General features: G+C 45.9%; 2 protein-coding genes across 5 annotated transcripts in view; both read left to right on the top strand.

Moving 5' to 3' along the window:
* Positions 1 to 5,230: 5,230 nt before the first annotated feature.
* LOC117232038 lies at positions 5,231 to 7,996 on the top strand. The gene is made up of 2 exons (XM_033491135.1): positions 5,231 to 5,582; positions 5,803 to 7,996. Exons 1-2 carry the CDS (start codon positions 5,259 to 5,261, stop codon positions 6,112 to 6,114), a joined length of 636 nt encoding a protein of 211 aa, XP_033347026.1. The 5' UTR covers positions 5,231 to 5,258; the 3' UTR covers positions 6,115 to 7,996.
* A 6,741-nt stretch (positions 7,997 to 14,737) lies between these two features.
* Positions 14,738 to 17,519, top strand: part of LOC117231999 — a 257,984-nt gene continuing 255,202 nt past the window's right edge. For 2 of the 4 annotated variants that reach the window (XM_033491064.1, XM_033491063.1), the window contains exon 1: positions 14,738 to 15,889. The gene's annotated coding sequence lies outside the window, so the exon portion shown is untranslated. The remainder of the gene's footprint in view (positions 15,890 to 17,519) is intronic. The other 2 variants (XR_004493050.1, XM_033491062.1) reach the window with 1 other exon arrangement.

Below are 17,519 nucleotides of genomic sequence, written 5' to 3'. Positions count from 1 at the left end.
CAGGTTCTCCTTAAAAAGAGGATTAAACGCGAAGCGTGGAATATTTGAAATTTCATCTTGGATGTAGTTCGTCTCGTGACACAGCCGGTATACGCACAGCCCTTCGCTCTTGCGCGTCTCGCTGGGCACTCGAGGCTTGAAGCACAGTCACTAGCGTAGGGGGCTTGCCGGCTACCCCAAAAGTGCACCTATCAAGGGTTGGTTTCAACGAGCTCACAGCCCTGGAGACCCTCACTATCGCGGCGACTGCGCACCGCTCTTCGAAAACTAGTTCGCGTTTTGTTATTGGATTCTCGGGCGACGTTTCGAGTTGGCGAACAGCGGAAATCGCGTGTCGAGATCGAACGGAAAATGTATGCTCGTTTGTATGTCGCACGGTAACGTACTAACACGCGTTAATGTTAACGCGTAGTTTACCGGTTGACTCGTTGCAATTTGCATGCGTTTCCATTTCACGCACTATTTGCCTGCGGGGCGATGCGTGGTCACGCCTCGAATATCGTTGCATTTATCTAAGAATATTACTCGTCGTTAATAAACATAGTCGAAACATAGCGTTTGATGTCTGCGGGTTTATCGTCAGTGCGGTGCGATCTCCACGGTAGCGAAGGGTGTCTAGGTCTTCGTTCGTCCTTGAAGTTACACAGAAAATATGCCAATATCGTTCGAATGAGGGGTTGTGGGGCGGATAAGGAAGCTAGGCAACGATGGCGCGATTGCCAGCGAACGCTGTGGAGAAACGTTTACCAGCGATCGTGTCTACGCCTCTGTTAAACGGTTTCTCGCGTGGAAGAAAAATTTGATTCGCAGGCCATGGTGAAACGCGTTCTCTTCCGTCGTGGACACACACGCATGATGTCAAGCGACTGGCTGATTACATGGCAACGGACCATATATTTGCATTAAGCCGCGACTCACCATAACTCATTACGTCCACAATTCTCTTTCGTCAGTCGGCAACATGTTGGCCGCATAAATCACAATTTGCCCTCCACCGCTCACAGGTGGACACGACTAGCCGAGCTCGAATCTTGAAAACGCCATGCGATCGCAGTGTGCACCATGCAAAACCGAAACGATACCCGGTGTCGTGTTTAATTGACTCTGACGTTATATCCATGTGTGCCTGGTAATTACGGAATCGTAATGACGATCTCTACATTTGGAAATTTAGCACCATGAATGAAATGCGCGAAAGCGATCGATGATTTTTCTTATCGACGACTAGAATCTGTTTCATGGCGTTTCGAGGCGGTCGATTAGTATTGGCCGTGCGGTGTTTTTCGCGAGTGCGAGTCCAATTTCGGGTAGAGGTCGAGGCTCCGCGGCGCGCTGCGACGATGAGACGTCTCTCGACGCCGTGTTGACGCGGCGCGTTGACACAGCGGCGGCCGTGTTTGTAGAACAATGTCCCCGCGGTATTACTAGAAATAAAAAAACGGGATAGACGTGTCACCAGACGAGTAACGCCTCTCATATTTCCATTAAGTAAGGCAAGACACAGCCGGATAACGGATATAACGGACGCGAGCTATGGCTTTTACCGTGATTAGTGCATCATGCAATGGGAAGGTTCGTAAGGTATAGAGGTGCGTGTGAACGTTCTTGCATATTGCACGCATATAGTATAAATGCGTTTGCGATATTACGCGCGCGCGCGCTCACGCACGCTCCTCGGCTATCGCCATGGATTTCGAAGTCTAGTTCGTTCGTATTGGGTTCTTCCCCGGGGAGAGAGACTATCGCACCGCCCGGAAATTTTCTCCTTCTTCTGTCGTCTGCCAGTCCGTTCTTCGTGCGAAACACGCACTTACACATTGGTTGGATAAATGAAATCCTTCGACATTGAATCCATTAAGCCGGTTCGGTATCGTCCACGAGGAGCATCCTTAATAACGTTCGTTCGTGTTTTCCTGAATGCGAATGGTTGGGGTATGCGCGTTCTTCACGCTATATTTTCACGCGTAAAACCCTTATCGCCTGCTGCGTAAGTACTATTATGCGTTTGCAAAATAAAAAATAAAAGAAAGAAAAAAAAAAAGGAAAGAAATGGAAAAGAAACGATGGGAGACGGGTGGGGGGAAGGAGAGAAAAGGGAGAAGGAAACGCAACTTCTGAATTTCAGTCAAGGATCGTCGAGACGATGTTTCGGTGAAACTTTCTATACGTGTGCGCTCTCTGTCGCGACACGGTCGTGCTCGCATTATACGGTCTGTCGCGACGAGAAATAGCGGAGACACGAAGGTGGCGGGTCTTCTACATTTACTTCTGTTCCGTAGAATCATTACTACGTCCCGAGCTAAGCCAAGCGTATGGGCGCCTGTTGACGGCAGCCGTTGATGCGTTAAAGGGACGAGGAGATAAGTTTTTTTCGCGAATTATGAAGGCGCTCATTCATTACGTGTTCCGTAATTGACGAGTTGCACGAAAGAGGATGGAGCTAGTATCAACAACGCTCTCTTCCCGTCAAGATCCTATCTGCCGGTAGTAACGTTATTTCTTCTCCTTTTCCCCTCGCTTCTTTTCTTTTTTTAACATCTCCATTAGCGACCAATGAGTCCCGCTTACGATCATCGATGAAAAATTCCACGAAATACCGGAATATGTTTCGCTGCAGTATCGGTAATTGAACAGGGAGGGTGAAAGAGTATTGCCGCGGCGAACGTTGCTGTAGTCAGATTCGATTTCGTAATTCATTAGCATAGAATTTCCGATGAGCTATGCTTTGTTCGTTCGACATTATAATAATTTAACCGAAAGCTATCGGAGGCGGGGGTTGCGATTGCCGTGGTCCATGCAATTGGCTTCCACCTGATGCGAAATAGATGCAGCTCCGAGTGGATCGAGTCCATTCGTATCATACCAAATGTGGCATAGGCGGTAATTGGATTTCTCTCTCTCTCTCTCTCTCTCTGTAGATTTGTTTGTGCGTGGTCAGCGACTAAAAAAGTCGGCACGCGTACGATTTTGAAAATAGAAAGAGATTTAACTCGCAAATCGAGCAAGAAAGCAAGAAGATCTTTGAAAGAGAAAAGAAACTCGTGGCAGTTTTAATATATTTGGAACGTTCACAAAGCTCGCGCTTTTCTACTCATCGTCTTGATATTTCATCTCTATCTATCTACTTCGTCTTTGCTTTATGCTTTGCTCGTAAAACCTCGCCAAGCGTTTTCTTGTCGGTCTTCGTTTCTTGAATTGATTACGCTTACCCCGCTACGGCGTTATCCCTTTACCTAACGGGTCGCTAATTAAAGGCAGGGTAAAAGTCGATCGATCTTCTCACAACGATCTTGAAACAGTATATCCGTTTCCCCGATTCCTGGTACAGGCAACGGGTTCGGTGGTTTCTCCGTCGTCGATAGGGGGCTTCTTAGTCGAGCGAACACTTACTCGCTTACAGAACACCCTCTCTCGTTTTCCTTCTTCTTTTTCTTCTTTTAATCTCTCCTGCTTGTCTCGTATCCGGTTTCACCTCCGTTCCCCGCTAGCTTTGCCGTTAAACAAGAGCTGACAAAAACACGTGTAACTTTCAATTGGTCGAGCAGTCACTTCGGAGATTCTCAACGGGGTTCCTTAATTGGGTTAAATAAATTCGGCTGGCTGGCATATGTGTACAGAGCAGGATGGAGGTGGCGTTCGTGCGCGTCCGTGCGACGCGTATCGAAACTATAGTCGAACATGGTAAGACGAACCCTTCGCAGTGTTCGTGTTGTTGCAAAGGGTTGAAATTGAGCGGGGGATGACCCACGTTGAGGAATTCGATAAACGAACTCCAGGGAAATTTATTTGCCTAAGCCGGACTTAGCCTTGTACGATCCGTGCACGTTCGCGGATGACGAAGGAAGGAGAAACGATCCGGCGCGGCGCCCGATTCCACGGACATGCCCGGCTTTTTATAAATATTTAAAGGCAGCTGGGTAGTTTGCGAATCCGCGACGATATTCCGAAGCCTGTTAATGCAGCGAGGTCTGTATTAAAGCCTCGTCAATATCGGTACCGGCAACAGGCCGTTACAGTATCCGGATGAAAAAGAGGTAACGACCGAGGGGTGTGAGGAGAATTGGAGGCGAGCGACCATCGTTTGTCTGGCTGGCGGAGTTTCCGCTCGGAACTATAAGGACTCCGCGCTTTAATGGAATAAAGAACCGGAGGAAAGTACTGAATTTTCTAGCCGTGGGATCTTGCTTGTAAACGATATTATTACGAGGTCGTGTTGAAAATATTGCGACGTTTTCGCGTCGGCGAGGATGTTCCATTTAGTCGGACGATTCAGAAAATGAGGGACGATTTGCCGCTTCGACGAACGTCGTCCTGTTCGTTCCATCCACAACCGTGGTACACTATGATTGCGTGCGTGAAAAGCGACACGTACGGAGGGAGATGCACGCATACAACTAACATCGCGGAACGTTGGAACGCGGCAAAGTTTAATACGTGCGCACGTATATTTTATATGAAACGAAATCGATGGATTTGATTTCATCAAGTAGAATGTTCGATGGCCCTGTACCGCGATAAAAGACGATTTTCAACGGGACGGTCGAGCCGGGATTTTTCATATGTTTCCTTGTTGCTAGGTGGCGACACCTTTTTCCGCTATGAAGAATGTAACCAATTTCCGGCACATACATCAGCCACAATTTTAATCACCGACTCGGAACCTTTCATCGTCCCTGGCGATGTCCACGGAGAACAGGAAGATCTACAAGAAGATAAAAAAGACCACCGAGAAGGACAAACGTATGGCACAGCTGGAGAAAGAGATCGCTCGATTGGAGAACGAGAACAGCAAATTAAAACGCGACAGTGCCGAGTATGAGAGTGGCCTCGCTGCTTTTAGCGGCACGTCGCGTTTTGCCACTGAATTTTCTTCGTTCAGCCGTAACGTGCCATCTGACACGAACAAACGGCCGCTTTCACAGAAGCCAGAGGACAATCTTGCGAATGCGTTGCAATCGAAGGGCAACCCGGAGAATGGCAATCGTAAAAAGAAACTGCGTATGAGATTGATGAAAAGTAGAAAAAATGACAATAAAAAATGAAAGAAGAAATATCTGTTCTCCGTGGACTCGCATTTTATATACGAAATTCTACGAATAAAATATCCATTCGACATTGACATATTCGAGAGCGCCATATCGAATTCTCGACAGGAGGCACGTTCACGCGATGTCCATTTGGGCTTCGGGTCATCAAATTTCCGAATCATGTATCGAATTTAATCAGGAAAATTGTCGATATCGAAGCGACGGAAGGCGATGCCAACGCATTTGGAAGTAATACCATGCCAGCAGAAGCAAGTGATTAGAAAATATATTCGGGATGTACCCTGTACTCGGATAAAACCGAAGAAACAGAAGGAAGTGTCGTGTTCAGGTAGTGAACGCAAGAGATCCTGCAAGCAGGTCGAAGATGTGTGTTCTACGTCGAAACGCACCCAACCGGTAACGTGTCCGCCTAAACAACCGGTCAAGAAATGCGTTCAAGCGAGTCCAAAAACGTGTCCGGGAAGAGAGCGTACAAGCCCGCCGAGATCTTGTCCAAAATGCGAGAGCAATCGAATTCAAAAGTTGGAAAGCGAAGTGGGATATAATTTTCGCGCGAATCGACCGGTTGACTGACTTCTTACGAATAATTCGTTGTCAGTGAATAACGAACTGATTCGTTTATCCGTGTAGAATATCGTTCGCTATGAATCCACTCTCTGTTGCTTAAGGGTTTCGTTCGCAAAGATATTCGAATAATCAGTCAATCGGTTCGATGCGGCAACCTTTGCACGACAATAAAATATCCTATTCGTAGGTGTACCAATTGCGGAAGGAGATCGAGTGCATGAAATACGAGCGAAAAGAAGCGGAGAAGGCGATCCAAAAGGCTATTCTTCGTGGAGCCCGTGCTCTCGGCGGAAGATTTAAACCCACGGTACCGGGATCGATCGAGAAACTTCTCGATATTTGCAACAGCAACGCGCCCTCCCAATCCACGTCCTCGGTCAGTCTCTGTACGACGAAAACTGTATCGCCGATGGTTCACACGTGTCATAACAAAACGTGGAGAAAAGAGGAGTTCGATTATTGCGAAGGTTGCACTCCATTAGTCGGCTCTCGCGATTAAATCCAGCTTCGTTGAAAAAACGTCGAATGTACTCGTTGGAAAGTTGTCGGCGTCGCCTGCAATAAACTTACCCGAAATACACTGGATATTGGATAATGATTGTAATTAATTACTTTCGCGATCGGGAATGAATGAAAATAACCAACGAATAAAACCCAGACGGGTTTTATCGCATGGTAATAATTTCCTACGAAACGCGTTAATTAATAAACGGGTAAGAGCGTGCGGGGTGGACCCGACGCCGATTTAATTACACGTAACCGTACGTGCCAACATACGCACTAACGGTGCTTTAGTCGCGTAGACTCGCCGTACACGTACCCTATCATCAGAATGGCATCGTTAACACCGATAATCTTCCCTGAACCGAGTACGGAGCCACTCGACTTACAGGGAGACCTCGCGTGCGAGTACACCGGAAATCTTGGTGCGTACCACGTTCCACAAAGTGCGAAAAATAATTAACGAAATATCAAAGAAATATTTTGTTCTGTGTGAGAACCCGACACGGTACGATTCATCGAGATCATTAAGGTTCGACGAATCGACCGTTTCGTTTAGCTGCGATTCCCAAGGTTCCGCGAACAGCCAGGATGTCACGGCCGCGTCAAACGTAACGGGACACTTTACCGGATAATTATCTTCCGTTAATGATACAACGTGAAACAACAATGAAACATTATATCGCGTTGGTGAATCAGAGTAACCGTTTGTTGTTTATCTGCATCGATGCAGCGCCATGGTATTTTGTTGGCTATTGATCGCCGATGATGAGTCTTGATATTCAATCCGTAAATGCGATGATGGTTTGCCGGATCATCGTTGGCGCTCGATTACGAGTCTCTTTCCAATGGTCATGCTCGAAAAAGCGGCGATAAACGGACCGGTACTGTTATAAAATTTCGCTGGAATATTCGATTCCGCGTTGTCCATTGTTTCGACCTCTCGATGGTTTGCGAGGACAAAGTTGTGCTAATCTGTTACGCGTAAAATTTCCAATCGACGTTTTTCAATACGGAAACAAAAGCGGAAAAACACTAGGAAAAACACAAAGAAAAAAGGAATAAATATAAAAAAAATAAAGGGTTCGGGATGTTTCGGTAATTCGAGGGGAATGAAAACATTCATTTCGGCTTGCGGCGGCGTATAAACTATAAAATTGCTTCTCTATTTGAGCAAACAATCGGGGTGCGGTCGATAAGATCCGTTTTGTGTTAGTTGACCAAAACGGGGTCGTAAAACCTGTCGCGGTGTGGTCGTGGAGGGCCGTATTGTAAATTGATAGCGATAAAATCTACTCATCTCTGGGTTTATTCGGCTCGAGTCGAGCGTACCGCGGCTGTCTGTGGCATTATGCAGCGCGTACCAGCGAAATGGCAAGATTATTTTAAGGCGTATCTCGGTCTTATACGATTTCACGTGCCTCCTTCCAGATCTTCTGCTTCTCGTCTCCGGGTTTTCACGTTTAACCAGGGTATAAGTTAGCCTCGGTGGAAGTAGGCACTGCGACCAGCTCGCGAGTAAGCAAGCAACCAACCAAGAAAGAAAAGAACCTGTGTCTGCTGATGGTTCCTTTGCGATATCGTTCTTGGCAAATATTAGGTAGTTCCGTCTACTAGAAAACGGTCCAATGTTTTCATTTAATATCCTGTGAATGTCGAGCGGACTCGCAACCGGCATTCACGGAAAAGATTGCGAGAGCCATTTTCCGTGACTAGTGAGCGATGTCGTCTTTGAGATAAAGTACCCTGAGAAAGATTTGTATGAGCCGCAGACAAGACGCGTCTTACGAGTTAAAGGGGTTGTTATAGTAGTCTTTGCGATATAGCAAGATTGTAAAATCGGTCAAGCGTTTTAACTTTGCCGGAAGTCGTGCTCGATCTGACGGATACACGCGAGATCTTGTACATTTCTGTGAACGTGACGAATATCTACTAATATCCTCGACTAGTTGCAGCTTAATTCCGAAAAACATCAAATTTTCATCGAGAAAGCTAGGAAGCGCATGATTCACGAATTAACGTATCATTCCTTATGTCATGCCTTGATTTAGCATCTCGCTGTCGTATCACTATTGCCCTTCAACCGGAACGCACAAAGAGCGCAAACAAGTTACTACCTTCTTATCGTTTCCTGTCCTCTTTCATTATTATTATCGTTATTTAGAAGAAGAAACGACGTTGAACGAACGAATTGTGAGTACGCGGTAAAGCGGCATGCGTCGACGCGATAAATTAACAACGATCGCCAGGTTGATATTCGAAGTTTATCGCGACGTACTTATCTATGAGAGCAACGTGCTCGAAAGCGCGATGAATAGCAGCAACAGAAATTGGACGGCACGGCGTTGGAAAGCGCACTAATTCAGATCAAATGCCATGAATTCCAGCTACGCATCAAAGGCAGTCACGTCGAGGCCGTTCACGTATTACCGCGTGTCGTGATAAACGCGCGATAACCACGATTAAAGACGGCGAAACACGCGTAGCTTTGTATCAAAATCAATGAACGATCGACCGACCGGGAATCGGTTTCTCGTTAAATGATCAAATAGATTCGAGGAGACTGGAAATCCTGAGCCGAGGCGATTGAAACGTGAGCTCGTTGAAATACGTACTCTGGGAATAATAATAATGTCTAAGGGAAATCACGCGGCGGGATGAGACCGGGCTTGTAATAATTCCTGTTTTCTCTTTTGCGATAAAGTTTTACAATCGCCGACCGTTCACTTCAAAGCGGAGCCCCAACGAAGAGGGTGTATAAGGGTGAGAGACTCTGATCACCGATGCTACGAGGAGGGAGCAAAGAGTGAGGAGAAATCCGTTAATAGTTCGTTATTAAAATAAAAGAGGCAGACGAGTGGGTAGACCGATTGCGGCTAAAATGTATATCCAATCTGATAGGTAAACCGATGTAAACCAATGAAATATGAAACAGGAATAATAAGCTCGCCCTGCCGCTTCCCTTTTATCTCCTATTACCATATCTCGGTCAAAACTTTCAATGCTTTACGAGCTTTTTAACGAGAAAAATAAGAGCTTATTTATCGGACGGCATTCATAAATCACAACGAATTTATTGCTTACAACATGCTTGAAAATTTACATTGCGAATAAAGTAGCGCGATGAGTCGATTTATTCCGACCGCGCGACCATTCCAAATAAAATGCGCGTGTTAGAGTCGTTCAAGCCGAGACGACAAATTCGTGCTTACGAGAGTGTAATGATTTGGACACTCCCGTTGGACGGACGCCAGAATTTCCAGTCGTGTTTGGACATCGCGGCCCGATCGCGGTAACGTTTTAGCTGTTCGCTAGACACCGTGAGCGAGTTAATTAAGCGGCTGCTCGTTTTCTTTCTTCTTTTTCTCTCGATCACGCTTGAACTTTCATTCTCCGTAACTTTTCTCCTTGTCTCATGCCTTTCACGCGATCCACGCAACTGACACTGACCGTCTGACAAAAGAATCAGAGAGGAAACATTGATCACCATGAACACGAAACTTTCGAAATGTTTTCGTCGCGAACGAATTAAAATATCACGGATACTCGATTAACTTTTCAACTAGCCAGGGGAAAAGATTTAATTTTGAATGAATCTGCCAAAAGGAAAAGCGCACGATGGCAGCGGTCAAGTAGGCACGTCCTGTTTTTACGGTGGTAGCGAAACAGCTATGTCACACGGTGAAATATCGTTCGAACGTAGGAATTCGTGTCGTGTACACGTGGAGAATTTTTAAATTTAAGCGATAATCATTCCTTTTGGTATGGAGAGGTATTCCACCTGTCGCGAACTTCATTGTCATCCCGGTCGTATTTTCCTCACGCGAGTAATAGGAATTGTCGGTCGCGAGCACGCGGCCAGCGGTAGATTATCGTCGGCGGCACGGCGCAGCAATTCTTGCGGCTTGACACGATGTAATATTTCAACGCCGCCTTGACAATATTTTTCACTGTTCCGAGCACCGAGGTGGGTATATCACGAGAGTAGGAAATATCAGTGGATGACTGTAGCTTCATACGCGGTTCTGACATGATTGCTAGAAGATCGTGATAGCGTTCAACTTCTTTTTGTCCAGAGAAGTTTCAACGTTCACCTTTGCTTCGTTGTTGAAAAAATGTTAGTCGCGACCGTTATCATAGACACGTTGCTCGACAGTTTCAACGTTGTTAGATATTCGAAATCGCGAATTCATTTATCACGGTTGCGAAGAAACGACGTCATCATGCTGAACGCTGCTTTGGAAAAATGCTGCCAGCTACGAACGAATGATAGAAACGCGGATTTAGATATTACCGATATACTTACGCAAGGGCGTTAGATGCACGATCGTGAAATACGCGAATATCGCAGACGCAAGTACGAATCGAGAACGGTATAAGGAACTCGGTGCCTTCCGAGTTGTAGTCGTAACGGGTGTTCTCGATTGTGCGAGGCGCAGCGGGTTCTTTCTTTCAGCTTTCTCGAAAAAAAAAAAAAAAAGAACGACGACCCTTGCAAGAACGGAAAAGCCATCAGCGCTGATAAATAAAATGTTAGCGCTGCACCGTCGCACCGACTGTCTGCTCTGGCGCGTATTCTTATTAAACGCATCTGTATACGTGTGTATATATACGTACACTTGAACTCTGTGCTTTTCGCCTGGGGTGCGTTAGGGGGTGCGTGGACGATGTGGCTCGGTGAAGCACGCACACGTATAGATCCCAGCCACCCTCACTCTTTCTCTCTCTCTGCTGTTGCTGGCTGCTGCTACCGCTACCGCTGCTACCAGTGAAACGCATGCACTCCAACCAAACAAAAGCGACCTGTGCCACCCTTACTCCTTTCCACCTCCATCAGGCAGCTTTATGCTGCTCTTACGTAATGCTCCGACTTATGTCTACCTATAGGAGATTGATCGAGCTTGCACAATCTCGTCAACGTATAACCCTATCAGGTGCCAAGGAAATTAGCGAATCGGACGTTGTACGATCCTCGTGAAACGTTATCGTTTGATCGTAGGTACGGTAACTATTACTTTGATCAAAAGCCTCGTATTCAAAGACGACAGACGACATATTGCCTAGAATACTCAACCTCGTGTTTAACGTTTTGCCTGTCCAACAAGGAAGTCAAGATTTTTCTCGCGACCGTGAGATTCCGCGAACCGTCGACGATTGGAAGAATCTTGTAATGGCGAACATGCATACTCTTGTTCGTCTGGGAGTCGTTCGCTTCTCACGGCGACTCCTTTTTCTCAGACGTCGTCACGGAAAACAACGTAGAAGCATTTCTTCTGCGGCGACGCATCGTTTGCAACTTCAATAATCCGACGAATGGACTGACACGAACGAAGAACACCAATGGCCACCGCCAGTCGCATAGTCTCGTTACATTTTCTCCTTCCGCGTCATTATACCGTCGCGAGACAAAAACTTTTGCCCTGCGGATTTTCTTTTCTGCGTTCACCCTTTAAGTAAACGGGCGTTTACTGGGGCAAAGTGAGCCACCATCCATAATTATTGTTCGTATTCGAAGAACCGACACGTAATATTCACGTCGCGCAAATTCGCCCGAGTTTATAACAGCGGAATGGAAATTATCGTCATTAATGACAGGCTGAAAGTGCACGGCACCGGTATTCGTTTCGAACCGCAGCCTCCTCTTGACTTCTTGACGACGTGCGTGTAAAAGTACCAAGAAATCGTGACACGGCGGAGCGGCTTTTGCCGCGTTTATTATGTGCAATGTAGGGGGGGACGAAGTGGCACATAATTTTTACGAAAGAGAAGCTCGACTCGATCCAAGGGATTCAATCCGTCCGTTTCTCAACCCCTTTTCACAAGCGTTTGACGCCAATCCCATGCTCTCACCCGACTCTTTAGACGGTTTTAGATTTCCTTTTTATTTTCTTCGTATTTTACTTGAACTTTCATATACGTTTGCGTCGAAGAAAAATGAAGACGCTCCTTTTTCCGCAGTTTACAGGTTACGAAACAATTTTATCTTCACAAGTACGATGAGTTTCGTATGGACTTTACCGCTGCAAAGCAACGGGATGACAACTGGACAATCTCCGTAACGAAACTCGTTTAAATGTGCCGTGACTGGATGCACGAACGCGAGAATGCATCGTGTGCAGAAACTGTATGTATCATCAAGAGATAACGCTTGTATAAGAGATGGCGATGGATCGGAGAATCGGTTCGTACTTAGTCGGATAGGGGACGAAACGAGTCTTATTAGAAAAAAGAAAACGTATAAATAAAGATACTTTATCCGAGCAATGTCGCACGCGGGAAGTTGGCAACATTCTAATTTCTTGCGTCGCGATCTTCGAGCGTTGATTTTAATTGATTCGTCCCCTCGGGCGTTAACGAAGTCCACTTGTTTTATACAGCAGCTGCATTTGTGCGGGATCGCCTGGTGGTGTATACGTAGCACAAGGGAATTGTAAGTGTGGCGCCGGCGTTTCCAATCTCGTATCCTACGTCCTAGCGTAGCGCCATTCCGAGCAGTGTTTTTTTACCTCGTGCCAGGGAAAAAGCGACGCGATACTCTGCCGACCGTAAACACGAGAAAATTATCGTAAGCTCGGCTAAAAGGTAGCGGCGGCAATGTAATGCCGGCGTGCTCGTTGTTTATGCTTTTTAGTCGGTACTAATGGCGAGGAAAAACATGGGTAACATAAAGTGGCGTCGTCTGTTCGTTAGTTGCAATGTGCAATGAACAAATTTTCGATTCGCCTTCTGCGCGCGTCGTCGTCGCGTTAAAAGCTTACTTTTGCGATCGACGTTACATTGATAAATGGTTTCCCATTGGAAAAGAGTAAAAGACCGTTCGATATTGGTGAATTAAGGGTGTGGATCGATTGAGAATCGATCGCGTGGGCGTAGAACGAGATCGGAAAGAGCGGTACAGCTGATCGTGCGCTTGTTGTACAATGTTGCACGCATCAGGACTAACTTAGAGAGAGTGAGAGAGAGAGAGAGAGAGGGAGAGAGAGAGTGAAACAATGGGCAGGTCGAGAAAAGGGGTACGTTTTGCGGTCGTAGAAAGCAGAATAAAGGTGCCGGGTAATGTGATATATGGGATCGATTTGAATCCAACGTTTAAACCGCAAGCCATAATTCAATCTCAATCGTTTTCTTTTCTGTTCCTTCGTTTGTCTGCTCTTTCTACTTGGTGTTGGTTCTCTTTGTTGCACTAGTTCGTGTAGTATCACCTAAGGCCACGTTCGATACTCGATATATACTTATGTAGGTACATCCGAGCTACTCTCGTACTACCTGGTCATGCATCTTATAACATGTACGCATATCGCGAATCGTTGAGTCTTTAAAGTCTCGTTCACACCGAGTTTTCGATGATGGAGATATATCGAGCCACACTTTCGCTCCTACGCGAAGACCAGGAGATTCTACGCTATCTTTCTATCCATCCGGCTGTTCTTGACACTGCAATATATTATCTCGTGTAAGGAGCAATCAAATCGAAAGACCCTCCGTTGAAATTCAATCGAATGCAATTTTATATTATCCGTGACGCGACGGCACGAAGGATGAACCCCGCCTATTTTGAACGTCATGAAAATTAATTTAGAATTCATAGAGGGTAGTGATAAGATGTACATTTCGAGAGGCGTCATACGCTTGGTGAGGCTCGAGCCTCGTATCGCACACGCACTCGCTTTTCTGTAGGAATGTACGTGTAAGAACGCGTGTCAAGTTGTCTGGGTTGGGGCACATAAGAGACGAAAAGCCGACGACATTGAGAGAGGGACTCCGAGGGTAGTTTGTCAAGGTCCCTAAATAAGGTAATTAATATTAATGCAGATGGTACACCGATGAAGCGTGAAATTCAGACAGATTCGAATTCGTTTCATTACGGTTGATTAAAAATTCTTTCGCTTAAAATTTATTTCAACCTTCCGGACTGTTTCGACGTATATTATATTAAAATTATATATCGCAACAAGGTTGAATAACTGGTTCCTTTTATACGAAGATATATTTATTATCGAAAAATACATGTATCTATCTGTTGTCGGAATTTATTGAAATCCACCCAGTCGTTCGTATGGTGGAAGAAAAGTTCAATTTCACGTTATATTATAGTTGAACTGTTTCGCTTAAAATTCAATACCCTCTTACTTTACGTTTTACATACAGTCTCCGCTCGAGGTCCCTGGTGCAGCCTCTTAATAAGCGAAAAAAGTTACGGCCACGACGCTTCGGTGACCGTAGTCATGCAGAAAACACCAAACGTCCTGTACGATTGCAGCCGTACTACGGCTGGTAATCAAGCTAATAATAAACGAGGCAAAAGAACGAAATCTCTCCTTCTGTTTATAGGAATATCATCGTATCCAAGGACAATGTCCAGGTACGTACGACTCTCCATACGCTATTTACGCTGACCAGAGTAGGGATTGACTCTCGGTAGTGGTACATACTTAAAGGGGATCTCCAGTTGGAGGAGAGAGACAGAGAAGGACGAGTCGACGAGAGGAAGGGAAACAGCGAGGGCTAGAGGGGAGAATATAGAGAGAGAATGAGAAAGAGATATGGGGTCCCGTATACGTTCGTTCCTACAGAGAAGAAGACGACGAGGAGAATGTGGAGGGGGGGGGCATCGGCACGGGAACAGCGCGGGCAGTGCACGCGCAGCCGCCGGGACGCGCGCATCCCGTGTGCATTCGCGCTCTTCCAACACCACAGGAGGAGCCCGCGAAATCTCGATTAACGCGGCACTGTGCAACGTGCCTCGCGACCGTGGTGATCAACATACGATATATCGCTATCGTGATTTACGTCTGTCTTCGAGATTGTCGTTTTCTTTTTAAAGAAACGCGCCATCGCGAGATGACGAAACGAACGATTTGCGACGGCGATCGCAGCGACGTGAAGTTGACAGCGGAGTTCGAGACCGGCCCGGTACTCGATGTATTTCTCGAAACTCGAGCGCGATAATCGCAATGGAAATCGTACGGCAACCGTAGTGATCGTCTAATCGCGCGAATTCGTGGAATCTCGTCGGTGACAAGCGGGTCGACATTGTACCATTATGTCGCAGTTGCTTCTCGTTCGTTGTGAAAGGTAAACAAAAGCGAAGAAGCGTCATCGGTATCGCGCATTCTTTCGAAGGTCGTTTCCAGTGTGCGATTCAACACCGATAAATTCGGTCGTATACGAACGAATGGCGCGCGTCTCATCGTGAAAGTACCCCGAGTCGTGATTTCATCGTGAATCGTTCCTTTGCCACGTGCTTTTCGTTACGCGTTACATCAAGTTCGAGAGAAAGGGCGGTTACTTTATTTCGGGCGTGGATAATCGTGGCGAGTGAATAATACGCGAGTGTCACGAAGCATTCTCGCCGATGCGTCGTCGGTCCTTGTAAATGAGAACTGACCGTCCCCCCCCCTCCCCCCGTGTAGAGAAGGCTGTGATTACTTTTTTCCTCGGGCGTGAAGAATTTCGTAGAATTCACGATCGCGAATTCGAGAATACGCCAGTGGAACCGGTTATATCGTGGGAGCCGCAACAAAGGGCCGGTCCTGATCGAAGGAAGAAATCGGCAGAAAATATTTTTCGACCTTTCGTGTCGACGATCGCTGGTCCTTATCTGGCGGTGATGACGCGGAAGGGGGCGCAACAGGAATTTGACGGTTGTGTATGAAGTGTGACGGCTAAGTGCGATCGAACAGGTGCATCGAAACGAAACCCACGGACAACGATGAAGTATCGGAGAGTGACGTTCGCTTGCAACGAATAGCTGTATCGTTCGCCTGCAACTGGTGAGTCTCCGATTTAAATAATTCAATTATTAACGTTATATTAATAATTTATATCGCGCGGTATATTTTCAATAACGAACGTCGTCGTGATCTAACTTGTCGCTCGCTTCTTTATTTCTCGCACTTGAATATTTTCGAGCTTGAAACGATTATATAGACAGTAAATCTTTATATATACATATATGTCAACGTATTCGCGTGTATATATATATATATATTAGACTAGATAAATTATATTAGAGTAGATTATATAGACAGTAGAGCTTTATATACAGTGTCATTGGTAACTGGTGGTACAAGCGGAAAGGGGGTGATTCTACGCGAAAATGTCGAAAATATGGAATAAAAATTTTTTTTTTAATTTTTTTTTAAATCTACAGTGAGATCCGTTATAACGAGACGTGATAAGTGCACGCGTACCGAGCGAAAATTCAAAGTCGATTTTCTCGAAAACAAAGCTTCAAACGAAAAATTTTTATTCTATATTTTCGACTTCTTTTTTTCGCGTAGAATCACCCCATTTCCGCTTGTATCACCAGACCCTGTATATAAATATATACACGCGAATACGTTGACGCGTGATAATTTTATTCCGGGAATGCTGTACTTGATTTTTGATTATGCACGTATGAGAAAACTAGTAATTTTAAAAAGATATAACGCGAAACGTATCCATTAAATTGTAAGGAGAATCACTGTATAAATTACCAGTTTCTACATTGAAATACAAAGATTTACAATGAGATTTTTGCATACCGTCGTACCTCTCAGATAGAGACGTTTTTAAAAGAACAGTGGCCGTAATTGCCGCTACAAGTTTTGCAATCGCTTAACGTTGCTATATACCAATATTGGAAGGGATAGTTGCGACACTTATCGCCGTCTTTGAAAGTGCAGCCACTTGAGAGAAGTATTGCGGGTTAGCATCCGTTGCTTCGTATATTCGCTATCTTTACACATGCCTTTCTTCTTTCACCACCTCTCCTGTTCTCCGTTGCTCATTCTCTTCTCTGCCGCTCGTCGATCGGTCGTTGTTTTTTCTTCTTAAAAGGGACTTGCCGAGTAGCGAGAATTAATGTCGAGTGCACAAGGGATTTCGAATCAGTAGCTATTTCCGCTATTGTCGTGGTGGCGGGTGTGTGTGCGCGCGCGCGCGCTCCATCTCCGACCCCTCGCCGTTTCCTCCACGCCGTTATATGTATAGGTACGCGTCACGAACGCGATTTTTACGTCGAGATACATCGGGAACAATACCGGTGGGGCGGTGGTTAATATCCAAGGATATAATTATTCGACGATAGAGACTAATAGAGCGAACCAGTACGCACGGTGGGAACGACAAAGGAACAAAAACAGCGGGGGAAATCCGGCGAAGGAAGAGGCATACATCGCGATACGGTGTACGATGAATTGTCGCGCCCCATTGGGACAAGGTATTTTTGTGATCTTCGCGTTTATCGAAGGAAGGAAGGTTCGCGAACACAGAACGCTCACGAGGATGTATAGGTCGTTCCGATGGGAAACAGTGGTACAAGACGGAGCCAGAGACAAATAGCTTGTCTCCCGTTCGCTTCCTTTTTCTTGGGCGACGATCGGCCTCGCCGAGATATAAGTGCATAAGAGATGAGAG

The sequence above is a fragment of the Bombus vosnesenskii genome, unplaced genomic scaffold (assembly GCF_011952255.1).
Source record: "Bombus vosnesenskii isolate JDL3184/JDL3185 unplaced genomic scaffold, Bvos_JDL3184-5_v1.1 scf7180000013277, whole genome shotgun sequence".
Lineage (NCBI taxonomy): Eukaryota > Metazoa > Arthropoda > Insecta > Hymenoptera > Apidae > Bombus > Bombus vosnesenskii.
Note: the sequence above shows the minus strand (reverse complement) of the source record. Positions and strands in the feature narration are given on the sequence as shown.

Bases quoted from the DNA above. Each gene is read 5' to 3' on its own strand.
- LOC117232038 (XM_033491135.1), top strand. From the start codon at position 5,259: ATGCCAACGCATTTGGAAGTAATACCATGCCAGCAGAAGCAAGTGATT. The intron at 5,583-5,802 runs GTGGGATATAAT...TCCTATTCGTAG, and splicing joins TTCAAAAGTTGGAAAGCGAA to GTGTACCAATTGCGGAAGGA.